The 18477-nt window shown below is 39.9% G+C and overlaps 1 protein-coding gene across 1 annotated transcript in view; it reads right to left on the bottom strand.

The window, feature by feature from the left end:
- Nucleotides 1–537: 537 nt before the first annotated feature.
- Nucleotides 538–18477, bottom strand: part of LOC128227105 (chorion peroxidase-like) — a 62180-nt gene continuing 44240 nt past the window's right edge. The window contains exons 17-21 of the mRNA XM_052937316.1: nucleotides 5952–6121; nucleotides 3533–3623; nucleotides 2244–2458; nucleotides 1540–1722; nucleotides 538–587 (exon numbers count right to left, since the gene is read on the bottom strand). Of these exons, the coding sequence (XP_052793276.1) occupies nucleotides 538–587; nucleotides 1540–1722; nucleotides 2244–2458; nucleotides 3533–3623; nucleotides 5952–6121 (709 nt within the window). The remainder of the gene's footprint in view (nucleotides 588–1539; nucleotides 1723–2243; nucleotides 2459–3532; nucleotides 3624–5951; nucleotides 6122–18477) is intronic.

The following is an 18477-nucleotide window of genomic DNA, read 5'->3' as shown; positions in this document are numbered from 1 at the left end:
GGCCTTACATGATAACAAAGGCGTAACTTATGGGCCTTACATGATAACAAAGGCGTAGCTTATGGGCCTTACATGATAACAAAGGCGTAGCTTATGGGCCTTACATGATAACAAAGGCGTAGCTTATGGGCCTTACATGATAACAAAGGCGTAGCTTATGGGCCTTACATGATAACAAAGGCATATATTAAGGGCCTTAAATGATAACAAATGCATAGCTAAAGGGCCTTAAATGATATCAAACGCATAGCTTATGGGTCTTAAATGATAACAAACGCATAGTTTATGGGGCTTAAATGATAACAAACACATAGCTTATGGACCTTAAATGATAACAAACACATAGCTTATGGACCTTAAATTATAACAAACACATAGCAAATGGACCTCAAATGATAACAAACGAATAGCTTATGGGCTTTAAATGATATCATTAAATGAGTTATTTCAGAATGCAATCTTAAATCGCATCCAAAATGTTGATAATGCACCTTTGAGCAGATACATGAAAACGTGGCTAGTAGGTTAAATGTTCACTTACTTAGATATATCCTCCTCACAACAATCAAGGAAATTTCCATTGGGCCCTGAAAAAAGGTTGATTTACTTAACACAATACGCTATGGAATAAAGAGTTTGTTAACTTTAACATAGAATTTGACTATTGTTAGATGTTGGTACATGAACTGAACAATTTACCAAAGTTCATACAACTTTTAAAGACAATTGTACGAAAACATTGTACGGATGGAAATCCTGGTCATCAGTGGTGGACCCAGGTGTTCATAACGAAGGTGGGGGGTATAACCGTTAAACACTCTCAAAACTTTTATTTTACTGAGGTTTATTAATGTATATATTTAACGTTAAACTAAGGTAATATTAGGGTTTATTTTCCGATCAGGAACGGTCCCTTGTGACCCCCCCCCCCTCCACACACACACACATACACACACCTCTACCGCCGATAGAGCCGCCATTGTAGACACATGCGTTAATATTCATACTCACAGAATGAAAGCAAATGTGATATGTCGAATAAAAGTTAAAGACGATCATACGCAAATGAGAATTGTTACCGGTTAAAATTTTCAAGTAAGTCACGTTGACTTGTTTTTTTTTTAAATTGTCATAGTTATGCACCAGTCAATTGTAACCATGAACCCCCAGGTCCGTCGAATAGCGGGGACTTTGACTTTCGGTTCAGCCAATCCCAGGTAAAAATCCCCGCCCTGCGGGACAAACCTGCTAATAAAATCCCGCAAAATGCCCCGCACCCCGGGGACAACCTAGGTAAGGCCCGTTCCCCGCTATTTTTGGCGCGAAAACAAATCCACCACATTCACTCTGCAATGTGGCGCCATCAAAAAGGTAAAAAACACGGCCCATTTCCCAAGCTATCCCTGGTTTCACGCGGACCTGGGGGGCGTGGTTACAATTGACTAGTTCATTAAAAGTTTTGCATGACACCATCGGCGACAACAGTAATGGTATGACATTATAAATAGTTTTCTTTGAAAAACAGACGAGTAATCTTACTTTCAAACACGTTTGTAAGAACAAAGTCGTGCGCGAGAAACTGTCCAAGCACGGTGAGCATGTACGTGTTGTTGCGTTCCGTCTCCATGGTAGCGTCCGCCGTGTGTAGGTGCACGCTGACTGCCCGGGGTGAGGGAAGCGACGCGCCGGAACAGCTCGAGGTGGCACGTGGAGCACCAACGCCTTAGTTTTATACAGAAAACATGGTCATGATATTGTAACATGTGTATACAAGCAGTTTTATTGTTGTTGTTTTTTTTTATAAATAAGGCAAGCTAATAGAATAATTTTGGACGTTTATCGATAAGACAAGTTGATCAGATTGGCCATTACAAACACATTGCCTCTTTGTAGAAACTAAATTCATTCAAAATGTACATAATGGTTATAAAAACACTTTCCCTTTGGACAATAAATTATATTTTTGCCAAGATACAGATCTATATGATGCGTATGCCGAACCCCGTTGGCTCGAACTCACTGGGATCGGCGAATATACCTCGAGCCTCGGAAATTTCGAGCCAAGCGTGAATGCCTACTTTCAGTATAAAGAAATCAGTCCTTTACATCCAGCTCGATCGATCAAGGAATTCGAGCCAAGCGACTTCGAGCCAAAGGGGTTCGACTGTATGTATGTTTGTAGATTTGCTAGATTAAATGCATCGTCGGCAACCACGGTGGAATTGGCAACATATTTATTTTACCATCTTCAAAAGCGTTGTCCACTATCCTGTTCTGTACTCGTTCCGCTTGGCCCCAGCGCGAGTGTGCCAGGTTGTTGCAAGCCCCGTCCAGTGATCGGAAGGGGCTTTTGGAGCAGCAGTTCACTTCCGGTTGTTTGCAAATGCCAGACTGGGTGGCAGAATATTTGTTTTTGTAGGACGGTGTGTCTTCAGTACATCTCGTGTTGCAGCTCAAACTGAAAAGAAAAACACATGCAATAGTAAAGATTTTGAGATTTAAAAAGAGGAAATAATACCATGAAAAAATAATTCTATTTTTAGCATTTTGGGAGGTTCTTAGCGAAAAAACAAAAAAAGAACAATCGAGACACCTCGGCCATTCTTCTTCAAAACAACCTCTGAAGTTTATATGAACGGTTTACAATGTCATAATTCTCCACATTTAACTACGCTGCAAGTAGACCGCGAGGTAATTTCAATTTAACAGTTAGTTATAAGGGCCTACTCCCAGGAATCATACTGATTTAAGCAATACTACATTTCACTGGGAATTAATGTGAACTTATTAAGATAAATTACATGTTAAAACATTACAATTTATTATTATTATTATTATTAATAATTTCACGATTTTTTTTCATAGTGCACCGGCATTCATATGTGGTTAATCGTACGGCGGAGAAAACCAAGGTGTTCCGATTGACAAAACACGTGTTTAAAATCTGACTTAAAGACAGCCAAGTGTGAGTTCTTTCGTAAACCTAAAAATACAAATGAATGATATATTTATTGTAAAGTACATTTGATACCTAAAGGCGAAAGAAAATTGAAAATAAGCGACATAAATGCAGCACATTTTGACAATTGTATCTCCATACGAAATGCCCAATTCTATTTTTAGACTGGAAACATAAACTGTATGCATGCACATGAACCAAATACATCTAAAAGTAGACCATTTTAATCTTCGCCAAACATCAAAATCCCATTTTCTTCCTTGTTGTATGGTGATTTCGAATTCAAAGTTTGAATTGTTGTGATTCTTCAGACATTTTTTTCGCATAAGTACTTTTGTTAAGCCGCACTCTCACAATTAGACCGTTTCGACATTTTTTAATAGGCCAATTTTTGCATGTATATGAAAACAGGTGATTCATTAGTAGTAATTATATAGCACACAGTTGTTGGGATTTATCCCGCCGGGTAGGAAGATATTAAAAAAAGAACCTAACGCTAAGCATATGATCAACAGACAAAGAGTTAACCAAGAATAAAGAAAATAAACAAAACGGATGTCACAGAGACCTTACCTGCTACGCTTCCGCATATTTGGACACTCGGCAATATTACGGCCGCCATGTGACATGAGCATCTGAACGTCGCTTTTAACGTGCCCGTCGTCTGAATGCATGGAATCAAGGAATTACTTTCATAAAAACAATATGCAAGGATACATATCATACCGGTAAATAAGGGTTGGTACCATACCTAACAATACGATACGAAATACCGGTTCCCATCATCATGCAAAAATAAATATCATACCGGTAAATAATTGTGGGTACCAAAACCAACTAATCGATGCGAAATACCGGTACGCATCAAGATGAAAGATACAAATTAAAATTATCTTTTAAAATGCAAGGATTAAAACCATATGTAAAATTAGGTACCATTACTAACCGAACAATGCGAACACCGGTACCGGATAATCTTACCGGTACGAACTAACGGTACAGGGACAGTAACCGGCACCAAATACCGTTACCGGATAAAATTACCGGTATGAGTACCAGGACACTTACCGGCACGAAATACCGGTACAGGGACATTTATCGGTACCAAATACCACGAAATACATGTACCGGTAGTGGACCATTTTTCCGGTACGAAATACCGGCACCAGACACTTTTACCTGTGATTGACACTCCTATTGGTACGAAATACCGGTACCGGCACCGGATATTCTCACCGGTACTACTGTACAACTTAACCATGTAGGTTGGACACAAAACCTGTAAAGCTACCAAAATTATTTAGGGATTTATTTGGTATAGTTGTATTTCTTTAAAATGATAGATACAGAAATGTACTCCCATTTTATGATTCTAACGGTGCATAACAATGTCTACTTTGATACTTTTTGTTATTAGCTGTTGCGTACAAAAAAGAAGTACCCCCCCCCCTTTAAGCAGTTTGGGCGAATTTTCCGCATTGGGGGGTGGGGGTGGGGAGCAGTATAGGTCACATTTGATGGATGCACAAAAGAAAAAGTATTAATTTTAGTGCATTATAATATTTCAACCTTTTAAATGATTTTTACTCCCAAATAAAAGCTACGTGGCCACAAATTCTTCAGGGAAGAGAGCGCCAAATATCGCTTATATTTTTATCTGTACGCGAAACCTATGTTCTGTTTTGTTTGGATCATTCAAGTCAAATGAATTAAACATGATAATAAATTAATGTTAGTTACGTTTTTTGTGCACCTATTAAGTGTAGCCTTTAATACATGTTAGAATACAACCTGTATTTCCAGCCAATGCGATCGTACATAGGCAACACTTTAGTACTAAACTTAATAATTAACAAATAACAATTAGTGGGATTTTAAAGGTCCTCCCACTGCCAATAATCTGATAGGCAATCCCTGTGTCAGATTTTGCGTTGACAATGTTTCAGCCAATGAGGTTGTATTTCTAAGTCAGTAAGATGACCTGAAGTAAAATCTCAATAATTAAGAAAGGCTCGTTCGCTGCCCATTCTTAACCATTAAGATTTTACTTCATGTCATCAACTATTACGTATTTAGGCATACTGTTGTCACAGTGCATCGTGCTTATAATAAAGAACACTTTGACTCCATGGCAGCAAAATACATAGAGGTTGGTTACATTTTTAAACCTGATATTAATACAAAGTGTGTCCGTGTAGAATAAGGAGGCTTTTGTATGGCGAGCATTGCGCTGACCATCAAAGGGTCAACTATATTCATGGATGATCAAATATTTTTATCTTCTTAATATAAATGTGATAGCCAGAGATGGCAGTATCAGTCAGAAATCGAATTGAATTGAATAAGAGCGAATGTTGTCAAGTAATGGGGATTCTGATATTGCAGATATGGTAGTCACTAACTAATCCTAATCAACTTTGTTAAAATAATATGTGAGCTTTCAGTCCAGTTGTGTGACGGTAGGCCACAGGTAAACTAGCCCATTCTACTGTAAAAAAACAACAACACAAAAACATTGCTTAATTTGTGATTAACAAAACATCATCCAGTTTGTCAAAATTATCTGAGGTCTACGGTGACCATCATTCAAATTACCACAAAAATGCATCAAAAGTAAGCTTATACTATTATGAAGTATGAAGGCTAAGAAAATGGTGCCAGTTTGGGTATTTATTTGAAATCGTTTAACTTAGTATTTGTAATGTCATTTTTGTGTGCATGTTTTATTTTGGAAATAGCAGCTTTGACATCCGAATTACCGACAAAATATGGTCCTGAATCCGGCAATCGAAAGAAGAGATGGGGTCTTAACTCCCGCGTTTATTAAATGTTTTCTTAAGTTCTTTAAATTAAAACCTTTTCCAATGGATAAGATTGCTAAATTAAAATACTTTAATTGACTAATTTTAACCTACAGTTCCAATAAATGAGATTTCCTATCGGTCCCTAATGAGTTTATTATTTTTTTCGTTAAGACAAGTAAGTATATTACTTGCGCGGGTTCCGGAAGTCTCGTCACGGAAAAGATCCTCACAATCCGTGGAAACGGAGGTGCCGGCGATGAGTAACGGCATGAGGGAAGTTGCTATGAGGGCGACCGGAAACGACCACGGGTGACGAAAGGATGGCTCCATTAGTGACGTTCGATGTGGCGGCTGTCTTCTGTTGGAGGGAGAGGGTTCCAAATCAGAGGCTTTCCGTAATGTTCCTTTTTTGCAAGTTGCTATCGCTGTCACTTTTTTTTAAAGCACACATACTGTTTACTTTAAACGACACACGGCTTTTAGTAGAAATTCAATATTCACCATATGCCATATATGACCCTTGGTCTCGTATTATCATTTTAATTATATCAATAAATATATTCATCTTCTCTATTAAGTTCATGAGTTCATTTCTGAAACAGCTGTATTCAAAATAGCAGATTTAACGAAAAGATTTAGAGTTATTGACCGTAAAAATATTAAAATATATATATAGAAAAAACCCTGTTTTATGTAAAAATTCTAATAACGCCTTAGATTATTGACGAGAACATTTGTATTAATAAAGAACATATACATGTAGGTCAATGTCCTTTACATTGCTTCCTAAGGCTTTATCGATTTTTCTAATAAAAAGTTCATTTTTAATGTCATGAAATAGGTGTTAAATATTTACTTAGACCTTAGGCACATTCCTAGTGTCCGTCTGGTTTACGATGTCCAACATTTGTCTGGGTCAATATCTTATGGCATTATGCGATGATGACGCGATCAACAGATACAATTGACTTGTCGGCAATGGGCATCCAGCATCGGCCGCTATCGATTATGATTCATCCAACACATTCAACTACACAGCATTAATTCAGAATTATATAACACAAATAAGTTGTTGAAATAAACAGTAAACTACATTTTTATACCGATTTTCAAATATGGAAATTCATCTTCGAGTGTTACCAGTTCGATGATTGCCGGATTATCAACTTTAACGATGTAAATGTTAAATCGTGTATTTTGTTTTTCTCACGGGCCATGTGGCTTATTGAACATGTATTCAAATTAAACCATCTATCTATCTATGAAAAATAAGTACATGGCCATAAAGTTTTTTTCGACAGCAATCAAAAAATTAGGGTCGGTTGCAAAATTATGGTAGGTCAGAACACCGGAAAAATATATGTTTTTGGTTACGCCTTAAAAATCCTAATAACGCCTAAGATTATTGACAAAACATTTTCTTCATAAAGTACATATACGTGTAGGGCAATGTCCTTTCCATTGCTTCCTTAGGCTTTATCGATTTTTCTAATCAAAATGTCATTTTTAATGTCATGAAATAGGTGTAAGTATTTGTTTGGACCTCAGACACTTACCTAGTGTCCGTCTAGTTGACGATGTCCATAGTTGTCTGGGTCAACACCCTATGCCATAATACGTTAATGTCATGCAATAGGTGTAAGTATTTGTTTGGACCTCAGACACTTAACTAGTGTCCGTCTAGTTTATGATGTCCAATGTGTGACTTCTCGTCAGAAAGCATCCAGCATCGGCCGCTATCGATTATGATTCATGTAACACATTCAATTACATAGTATTAATTCCGAATTATATAACACAAATTAGTTGTTAAAATAAACAGTAAACTACATTTTTATACCGATTTTCAGTATGGAAAATTCATCTTCGAGTGTTTCCAGTTCGACGATCGAATATCAACTTTCATTCCAATTTATCAATGCTAGCTTAAGTTATTGGGCGAAAACCAATGTCTGACGCCAGCGCCCGCCTGTCCACCCGCCCAACGACTTCCCCATTTTAATAACCTGGTTTAATATCCTACCGGGAGCCTTGGGGCCCAGGGATACATCGTAGCATTAGATTTGATTGTGATGCGCCTTCATTCAAATTTTTCAATTGTTCCACATTCCGTCATGTTATGCACCATCCACTCAGTCAAGTCATGTGTATTATTGGTAAAGTCATGAACCATCAGCTCAGTCAAGTCATGTGTATTATTGGTAAAGTCATGAACCATCCGCTCAGTCAAGTCATGTGTACATTGGTAAAGTCATGAACCATCCGCTCAGTCAAGTCATGTGTATTATTGGTAAAGTCATGAACCATCAGCTCAGTCAAGTCATGTGTATTATTGGTAAAGTCATGAACCATCAGCTCAGTCAAGTCATGTGTATTATTGGTAAAATCATGAACCATCAGCTCAGTCAAGTCATGTGTATTATTGGTAAAGTCATGAACCATCAGCTCAGTCAAGTCATGTGTATATTGGCAAAGTCATGAACCATCAGCTAGGTCAAGTCATGTGTATTATTGGTAAAGTCATGCACCATCCACTCAGTCAAGTCATGTGTATTATTGGTAAAGTCTTGAACCATCAGCTCAGTCAAGTCATGTGTATTATTGGTAAAGGCATGAACCATCAGCTCAGTCAAGTCATGTGTATTATTGGTAAAGTCATGAACCATAAGCTCAGTCAATTCATGTGTATTATTGGTAAAGTCTTGAACCATCAGCTCAGTCAAGTCATGTGTATTATTGGTAAAGGCATGAACCATCAGCTCAGTCAAGTCATGTGTATTATTGGTAAAGTCATGAACCATAAGCTCAGTCAAGTCATGTGTATTATTGGTAAAGGCATGAACCATCCGCTCAGTCAAGTCATGTGTATATTGGTAAAGTCATGAACCATCAGCTCAGTCAAGTCATGTGTATTATTGGTAAAGTCATGAACCATCCGCTCAGTCAAGTCATGTGTATTATTGGTAAAGGCATGAACCATCCACTCAGTCATGTCATCTGTATTTTTGGTAAAGTCATGAACCATCCGCTCAGTCAAGTCATGTGTATTAGTGATAAAGTCATGAACCATCAGCTCAGTCAAGCTATGTGTATATTGGTAAAGTCATAATCCATCAGTCCTGTTACGTACCTTTAGTTATCAGTAGCGGATTCAGAGGGGGTGTAAACGGCGCGCGCACCCGCTTAATTCGTCCAAGTTAATATTGGAGAGAAAAAAAAAAACATGCTCAAAATGCACCATTATTGACTACAAATTGTTGCGATGACAGTAACCCCAAATCCACATGCAAATAGTTTATGCCATATATTTTCGGTTCTTAGGTAGGGGCGCATGTCAAAAGGTTGCGCCCCTCCAACGTCTAGAACCGCCCTTGATTATGGCATGTATCTTTATACACGTCATTCAGTTTCAGTCAATTTAGCTTTAGCTTCATTCAAATTATGCACATATAGGCAATGTTTTGAATATTTAGTCAATTTTAGTCACATCCTCGGGCAAGTTGTGCTGTATCATTATTGTGTATATGTAGCATACAATTAATCCACATTAAGTGAATTCATACTCCCTCAGCCAAATCACGCACCTATACATTCAATTTAGTCCTGAACCTTCTGTCATAGCATGTATACTTCATAAAGTCATGCCGAATTAGTAAATGCAATGCTCATTTAGCCAAGTCATGAACCTTCAGTCAAGTCATTCACAGTCAGTTCAATTTCCCACATTCAGTAAAGTCCGGCACTTTCAGTTCAATTATCCACATACAGTGAAGTAGTGAAACTTAACAACGGTTAAGTTATACAAATTCATTGGCAAGTTATTTACATTTAGTCAAGTCAGATTTCTTCAATCAAGTTATGCATTTTCATTTAAGTAATTGCTCCTTCAGTAAATTAGTCAAGGTAATTACTTTCAGTCACTTTCAGTTAATTTATCAGTGATGTCAATCATCTTCAGACAAACATGTACCATAGGTTTAACATGCACATTCAGTCAAGTTAAAAAAACATTCAGTCAAAAATAAAATCATTCAAGTTAGATATCTTCCCTCAAGACATGCACGTTCAGTCAAATAATGTACGTCCATTCAAGTAAGGCACCTTCAGTCAAGTCATGTACCATCAGTCAAGTAAAGCACCTCCAGTCAAGTCATGTACCATCAGTCAAGTAGGGCACCTTCAGTCAAGTCATGTACCATCAGTCAAGTAGGGCACCTCCAGTCAAGTCATGTACCATCAGCCAAGTAGGGCACCTTCAGTCACGTCATGTACCATCAGTCAAGACAAACACCTCCAATCAAGTCATGTTCCATCAGCCAAGTAGGGCACCTTCAGTCACGTCATGTACCATCATTCAAGACAAACACCTCCAGTGAAATCATGCACCATAAGTCAAGTAGGGCACTTTCAAACAAGTCATGTACCATCAGTCAAGTCAAACTTCTCCAGTCAAGTAAAACACCTCCAGTCAAGTCATGTACCATCAGTCAAGTAGGGCACCTTCAGTCAAGTCATGTACCATCAGTCAAGTAGGGCACCTTCAGTCAAGTCATGTACCATCAGCCAAGTAGGGCACCTTCAGTCACGTCATGTACCATCAGTCAAGACAAACACCTCCAGTGAAATCATGCACCATAAGTCAAGTAGGGCACTTTCAAACAAGTCATGTACCATCAGTCAAGTCAAACTTCTCCAGTCAAGTCAAACACCTCCAGTCAAGTCATGCACCATCATTCAAGTAGGGCACCTTCAAACAAGTCAAGTACCATTAGTCAAGTCAAACTTCTCCAGTCAAGTCAAACACCTCCAGTCAAGTCAAACACCTCCAGTCAAGTCAAGTATCACCATTCAAGTATTGCACTTTCAGTCAAGTCATGTACCACAATTCAAGTAAGGCACCTTCAGTCAAGTCATGTACCACCATTTAAGTAAGGCATCTTCAGTCAATTCATGTACCATCATTCAAGTAAGGCACCTGCTGTCAAGTCATGTACCATCATTCAAGTAAGGCACCTGCTGTCAAGTCATGTACCATCATTCAAGTAAGGCACCTGCTGTCAAGTCATGTACCATCATTCAAGTAAGGCACCTGCTGTCAAGTCATGTACCATCATTCAAGTAAGGCACCTGCTGTCAAGTCATGTACCATCATTCAAGTAAGGCACCTGCCGTCAAGTCATGTACCATCATTCAAGTAAGGCACCTGCTGTCAAGTCATGTACCATCATTCAAGTAAGGCACCTTCTGCCAAGTCATGTACCATCATTCAAGTAAGGCACTTGCTGTCAAGTCATGTACCATCAGTCAAGTAAAACACCTCCAGTCAAGTCGTGTACCACCATCCAAGTAAGGCACCTGCAGTCAAGTCATGTACCATCAGTCAAGTAAGGCACCTTCAGTCAAGTCATGTACCACCAGTCAAGTAAGGCACCTTCAGTCAAGTCATGTACCATCAGTCAAGTAAAACACCTCCAGTCAAGTCGTGTACCACCATCCAAGTAAAGCACCTCCAGTCAAGTCATGTACCATCAGTCAAGTAAGGCACCTCCAGTCAAGTCATGTACCATCATTCAAGTAAGGCACCTGCAGTCAAGTCATGTACCATCATTCAAGTAAGGCACCTTCAGTCAAGTCATGTACCATCAGTCAAGTAAAACACCTCCAGTCAAGTCGTGTACCACCATCCAAGTAAAGCACCTCCAGTCAAGTCAAGTACCATCAGTCAAGTAAGGCACCTCCAGTCAAGTCATGTACCATCCGTCAAGTAAGGCACCTCCAGTTAAGTCATGTACCATCAGTCAAGTAAGTCACCTCTAGTCAAGCTATGTACCATCAGTCAAGTAAGGCACCTGCTGTCAAGTCATGTACCATCAGTCAAGTAAGGCACCTCCAGTCAAGTCATGTACCATCAGTCAAGTAAGGCACCTCCAGTCAAGTCATGTACCATCCGTCAAGTAAGTCACCTCTAGTCAAGTTATGTACCATCAGTCAAGTAAGGCACCTCCAGTCAAGTCATGTACCATCCGTCAAGTAAGGCACCTCCAGTCAAGTCATGTACCATCCGTCGAGTAAGGCACCTCCAGTTAAGTCATGTACCATCAGTCAAGTAAGGCCCCTCCAGTTAAGTCATGTACCATCCGTCAAGTAAGTCACCTCTAGTCAAGTTATGTACCATCAGTCAAGTAAGGCACCTCCAGTTAAGTCATGTACCATCAGTCAAGTAAGGCACCTCCAGTTAAGTCATGTACCATCAGTCAAGTAAGGCACCTCCAGTCAAGTCATGTACCATCAGTCAAGTAAGTCACCTCCAGTCAAGTCATGTACCATCATTCAAGTAAGGCACCTCCAGTTAAGTCATGTACCATCATTCAAGTAAGGCACCTCCAGTCAAGTCATGTACCATCAGTCGAGTAAGGCACCTCCAGTCAAGTCATGTTACATCCGTCAAGTAAGGCACCTCCAGTTAAGTCATGTACCATCAGTCAAGTAAGTCACCTCTAGTCAAGCTATGTACCATCAGTCAAGTAAGGCACCTGCTGTCAAGTCATGTACCATCAGTCAAGTAAGGCACCTGCCGTCAATTATGTACCATCATTCAAGTAAGGCACCTCCAGTCAAGTCATGTACCATCCGTCAAGTAAGTCACCTCTAGTCAAGTCATGTACCATCAGTCAAGTAAGGCACCTCCAGTCAAGTCATGTACCATCTGTCAAGTAAGGCACCTCCAGTCAAGTCATGTACCATCCGTCGAGTAAGGCACCTCCAGTCAAGTCATGTACCATCAGTCAAGTAAGGCCACTCCAGTTAAGTCATGTACCATCCGTCAAGTAAGTCACCTCTAGTCAAGTTATGTACCATCAGTCAAGCAAGGCACCTCCAGTTAAGTCATGTACCATCAGTCAAGTAAGGCACCTCCAGTTAAGTCATGTACCATCAGTCGAGTAAGGAACCTCCAGTCAAGTCATGTACCATCAGTCAAGTAAGTCACCTCTAGTCAAGTCATGTACCATCATTCAAGTAAGGCACCTCCAGTCAAGTCATGTACCATCATTCAAGTAAGGCACCTCCAGTCAAGTCATGTACCATCAGTCGAGTAAGGCACCTCCAGTCAAGTCATGTACCATCATTCAAGTAAGGCACCTCCAGTTAAGTCATGTACCATCAGTCGAGTAAGGCACCTCCATTCAAGTCATGTACCATCAGTCGAGTAAGGCACCTCCAGTTAAGTCATGTACCATCAGTCAAGTAAGGCACCTCCAGTCAAGTCATGTACCATCAGTCGAGTAAGGCACCTCCATTCAAGTCATGTACCATCATTCAAGTAAGGCACCTACAGTTAAGTCATGTACCATCCGTCAAGTAAGGCACCTCCAGTCAAGTCATGTTCCATCATTCAAGTAAGGCACCTACAGTTAAGTCATGTACCATCCGTCAAGTAAGGCACCTCCAGTTAGTTCATGTACCATCCGTCAAGTAAGGCACCTCCAGTTAAGTCATGTACCATCAGTCAAGTAAGGCACCTCCAGTCAAGTCATGTACCATCATTCAAGTAAGGCACCTCCAGTCAAGTCATGTACCATCATTCAAGTAAGGCACCTCCAGTTAAGTCATGTACCATCCGTCAAGTAAGGCACCTCCAGTCAAGTCATGTACCATCAGTCAAGTAAGGCACCTCCAGTCAAGTCATGTACCATCAGTCGAGTAAGGCACCTCCAGTTAGTTCATGTACCATCAGTCAAGTAAGGCACCTCCAGTCAAGTCATGTACCATCCGTCAAGTAAGGCACCTCCAGTCAAGTCATGTACCATCATTCAAGTAAGGCACCTCCAGTTAAGTCATGTACCATCATTCAAGTAAGGCACCTCCAGTTAAGTCATGTACCATCATTCAAGTAAGGCACCTCCAGTCAAGTCATGTACCATCAGTCGAGTAAGGCACCTCCAGTTAAGTCATGTACCATCAGTCAAGTAAGGCACCTCCAGTTAAGTCATGTACCATCATTCAAGTAAGGCACCTCCAGTTAAGTCATGTACCATCAGTCAAGTAAGGCACCTCCAGTCAAGTCATGTACCATCATTCAAGTAAGGCACCTCCAGTTAAGTCATGTACCATCAGTCAAGTAAGGCACCTCCAGTCAAGTCATGTACCATCATTCAAGTAAGGCACCTCCAGTCAAGTCATGTACCATCATTCAAGTAAGGCACCTCCAGTCAAGTCATGTACCATCATTCAAGTAAGGCACCTCCAGTCAAGTCATGTACCATCATTCAAGTAAGGCACCTCCAGTCAAGTCATGTACCATCAGTCAAGTAAGGCACCTCCAGTCAAGTCATGTACCATCATTCAAGTAAGGCACCTCCAGTTAAGTCATGTACCATCAGTCAAGTAAGGCACCTCCAGTCAAGTCATGTACCATCCGTCAAGTAAGGCACCTCCAGTCAAGTCATGTACCATCCGTCAAGTAAGGCACCTCCAGTTAAGTCATGTACCATCAGTCAAGTAAGGCACCTCCAGTTAAGTCATGTACCATCAGTCAAGTAAGGCACCTCCAGTCAAGTCATGTACCATCATTCAAGTAAGGCACCTCCAGTCAAGTCATGTACCATCATTCAAGTAAGGCACCTCCAGTCAAGTCATGTACCATCATTCAAGTAAGGCACCTCCAGTCAAGTCATGTACCATCAGTCGAACAAGGCACCTCCAGTCAAGTCATGTACCATCATTCAAGTAAGGCACCTCCAGTCAAGTCATGTACCATCATTCAAGTAAGGCACCTCCAGTTAAGTCATGTACCATCAGTCAAGTAAGGCACCTCCAGTCAAGTCATGTACCATCAGTCGAGTAAGGCACCTCCAGTTAGTTCATGTACCATCAGTCAAGTAAGGCACCTCCAGTTAAGTCATGTACCATCCGTCAAGTAAGGCACCTCCAGTCAAGTCATGTACCATCAGTCAAGTAAGGCACCTCCAGTCAAGTCATGTACCATCATTCAAGTAAGGCACCTCCAGTTAAGTCATGTACCATCAGTCAAGTAAGGCACCTCCAGTTAGTTCATGTACCATCCGTCAAGTAAGGCACCTCCAGTTAAGTCATGTACCATCAGTCAAGTAAGGCACCTCCAGTCAAGTCATGTACCATCAGTCGAGTAAGGCACCTCCAGTTAAGTCATGTACCATCAGTCAAGTAAGGCACCTCCAGTTAGTTCATGTACCATCATTCAAGTAAGGCACCTCCAGTCAAGTCATGTACCATCATTCAAGTAAGGCACCTCCAGTTAAGTCATGTACCATCAGTCAAGTAAGGCACCTCCAGTCAAGTCATGTACCATCAGTCAAGTAAGGCACCTCCAGTCAAGTCATGTACCATCATTCAAGTAAGGCACCTCCAGTCAAGTCATGTACCATCAGTCAAGTAAGGCACCTCCAGTCAAGTCATGTACCATCAGTCAAGTAAGGCACCTCCAGTTAAGTCATGTACCATCAGTCAAGTAAGGCACCTCCAGTCAAGTCATGTACCATCAGTCAAGTAAGGCACCTCCAGTCAAGTCATGTACCATCATTCAAGTAAGGCACCTCCAGTTAGTTCATGTACCATCAGTCAAGTAAGGCACCTCCAGTTAAGTCATGTACCATCATTCAAGTAAGGCACCTCCAGTTAAGTCATGTACCATCATTCAAGTAAGGCACCTCCAGTTAAGTCATGTACCATCATTCAAGTAAGGCACCTCCAGTCAAGTCATGTACCATCATTCAAGTAAGGCACCTCCAGTCAAGTCATGTACCATCAGTCGAGTAAGGCACCTCCAGTCAAGTCATGTACCATCATTCAAGTAAGGCACCTCCAGTCAAGTCATGTACCATCATTCAAGTAAGGCACCTCCAGTCAAGTCATGTACCATCATTCAAGTAAGGCACCTCCAGTCAAGTCATGTACCATCATTCAAGTAAGGCACCTCCAGTCAAGTCATGTACCATCATTCAAGTGAGGTACCTCCAGTGAAATCATGTTCCATCATTCAAGTAATGCACCTCCAGTCAAGTAAGACACCTCCAGTCAAGTAAGACACCTCCAGTCAAGTAAGACACCTTCAGTCAAGTCATGTACCATCATTCTAGTCAAATCATGTACCATCCGTCAAGTAATGCACCTCCAGTCAAGTCATGTACCATTATTCAAGTAAGGCACCTCCAGTCAAGTCATGTACCATCATTCAAGTGAGGTTCCTCCAGTGAAATCATGTACTATCATTCAAGTCGGGCACCTCCAGTCAAGTAAGGCACCTCCGGTCAAGTCATGTTTCATCATTCAAGTAAGGCACCTCCAGTCAAGTCATGCACCATTATAACCAATTTTACACCTTCACTCAAAAAGTTGCTTTTCCTTGAGATTATGTAACTAACCCTGGTGGGCCTCGACCAAATTTGTTTAAATAACATACTTGTTAGGATCGGCCCTAGGCCAGGGCTTATCTTTGGTGAGTGGCATTAAGAGCATTTTTATTGGTAATAAACTGGTTTCGGTTTTATATCGTTTTCACGAGCTATGTATTTGTTGTTACAGTTTCAAATAAAACCACAACCAGTTTTATCTTTTTTTTAACGAAAACAGAAACCATTTTTTTAAAAACAATCGAAACCCCTACCGGAGGCGGTTTCATCCGTTTGTTCCATCTGAAAACCAGTTCACTTGTTGAAACACCTTTTATATAAAACATGCAAACGACCATCTGTGGTGGCATTGTTTTGAAGAAGGTCAGAAATAATGACTACATGCAGTAGCTCCGCCATGTTGTTGAAACTGTACACAAAACCATGCATTTGTTACTTCAAGCAAAACCGGTTTCGAAACTGCAGAAACCAAAACTGGAACTGGTTTTGGCATCAACCAAAACACCCTTAGACGGAATAAAAATAAATCTCCTGTAGAAAACAAATACTTACTATAGAAAAATAGCACGCGCATACATTCGTTTCGACTTCTAAATTAACTAAACACTTTTTACCCAGCTTTTTATTCATTATGCAACTCAAAACATGGCACCGGTAAAACGAAATCAAGAATAACAAAACTATACATGCACATGTAAAACAATAAAGTCATATGGCACATTTTCTAACTCAATCTAGTAGGATTTTCAGACAATATATACATTTAATTCAAAACGATAACTTGAAAACATTTAAGCCTTGGGCGAATGCAAATAGGATTTTTAAGGAACTCTTTTTCACGGTCTTATTAATAGGGTTTTACAAACAGTCTCAAGTCTGAGTTCAGACTCAAGTGGCAAAACTGCAAATTTTCATTTCATTGTGACTTTTAATCTTGTTAAATATTGCTGTTGTAATTGGCTGAATTGTAGTTATATTTGAAATTGTACACAATACGCTAGATTTATTTTCATAAATGGAATGGAATAAAGAATCTTTGTTATTCAATAAAACATTTTCCCAGTCTGATCCGAGACTCGAACATGAGACTTTCGTTATATTATTTGCCCTGATCTTATGTTCTGTATTATGTGTCCTATTGGGGAAAACTGCGTTTAAAGCTGCATTCACACAGATTGACAGTTTTGATTTTTTTAGTTTTTTGTCTCAGAATCAGCTAATTTTTACACCAATCCCATTAATTAAGTCATATGAGATATTTCACAACAGAATAGATCTTAATTGTTTGGTAAACTGTCAAACATTTCATTTTTTCCTAAAGCGTAAGTAATACATTAGCCATATAACATCAACTTTCGAACATAATATCGAATAATGCGATCTAATCTCAGAAGTCTTGTATCACTGGTTTCCAGACATAAACGCACAATAGGCTTATACTGAGACCAAAAATATCAAAACGGTCAATCTGTGAGCATAACATTGGTAAGTCGTCTTTAAATTTTAAATAGCAACCCTGCATGTTCATAAAGTTTACTAAGGAAACAACCAAATTGAAAAGTGAATGATTTTGAGCTTGATTGTCTATTGATGTTTAATGATAATTCAGAAATATTACTCATACTGTTCAGCTTGAACATGTTTTGTGAAAAAGTTCCTTTAAAATCGAAACTGAATTATATTTGCTGGAGTATCCCGGTATATGGCGCTTCTATTATTTTCGCCATAAATTCAAATCGATAGACTTCACGCAGCTACATTCCTCCATTCTGTTCAGCAAACGCCTAAAATAAAGAACGTGTAAAGATAAGCACCTATTTCGCCTCCACAGAGAAAAGAAAAGGGCGGCGGCCACTGGGTTGTTTGGACAAACTGCAAAGCTAAGTGTGTGTGAGTGTTTGTTTGTTTGTAAGCGGGCGTGCATGCGTGTGTTTGTAGGTGCCATATAAAAAAGCGGATGTGTGTTGATTAACTTGTCTGTTGTTTTTTCTCCCAAAAATAAACCCACAATGGGCTTGGGTTGATTGCAGAGTTTCTACTCTAGGCTATGTCTCCCCTCCCTTGCCTCTTCTGCTAGCCAATGGGGTGGGGGCGGAGCAGCAATATGACCAAAATAAAGTTTGGTTATATTTAAGCCTGACCGTCAATTTAACAATGAACCCATACAATAGATCATAAACGTACACGGAGACAGGTTGAAGTTAGAAAGGCTCACTCACTCCCCGCACATTTAAGAGAAGAAGTTAACTATCAGCATAGATAGATAAAGAGAAAAGATAAAGGTTACACGGTACTAAAATTATTTCCTATATGTTCCTCAATCTTC

This window comes from Mya arenaria, chromosome 1 (genome assembly GCF_026914265.1).
Source record: "Mya arenaria isolate MELC-2E11 chromosome 1, ASM2691426v1".
Taxonomy (NCBI): Eukaryota; Metazoa; Mollusca; class Bivalvia; order Myida; family Myidae; genus Mya; species Mya arenaria.
Note: the sequence above shows the minus strand (reverse complement) of the source record. Positions and strands in the feature narration are given on the sequence as shown.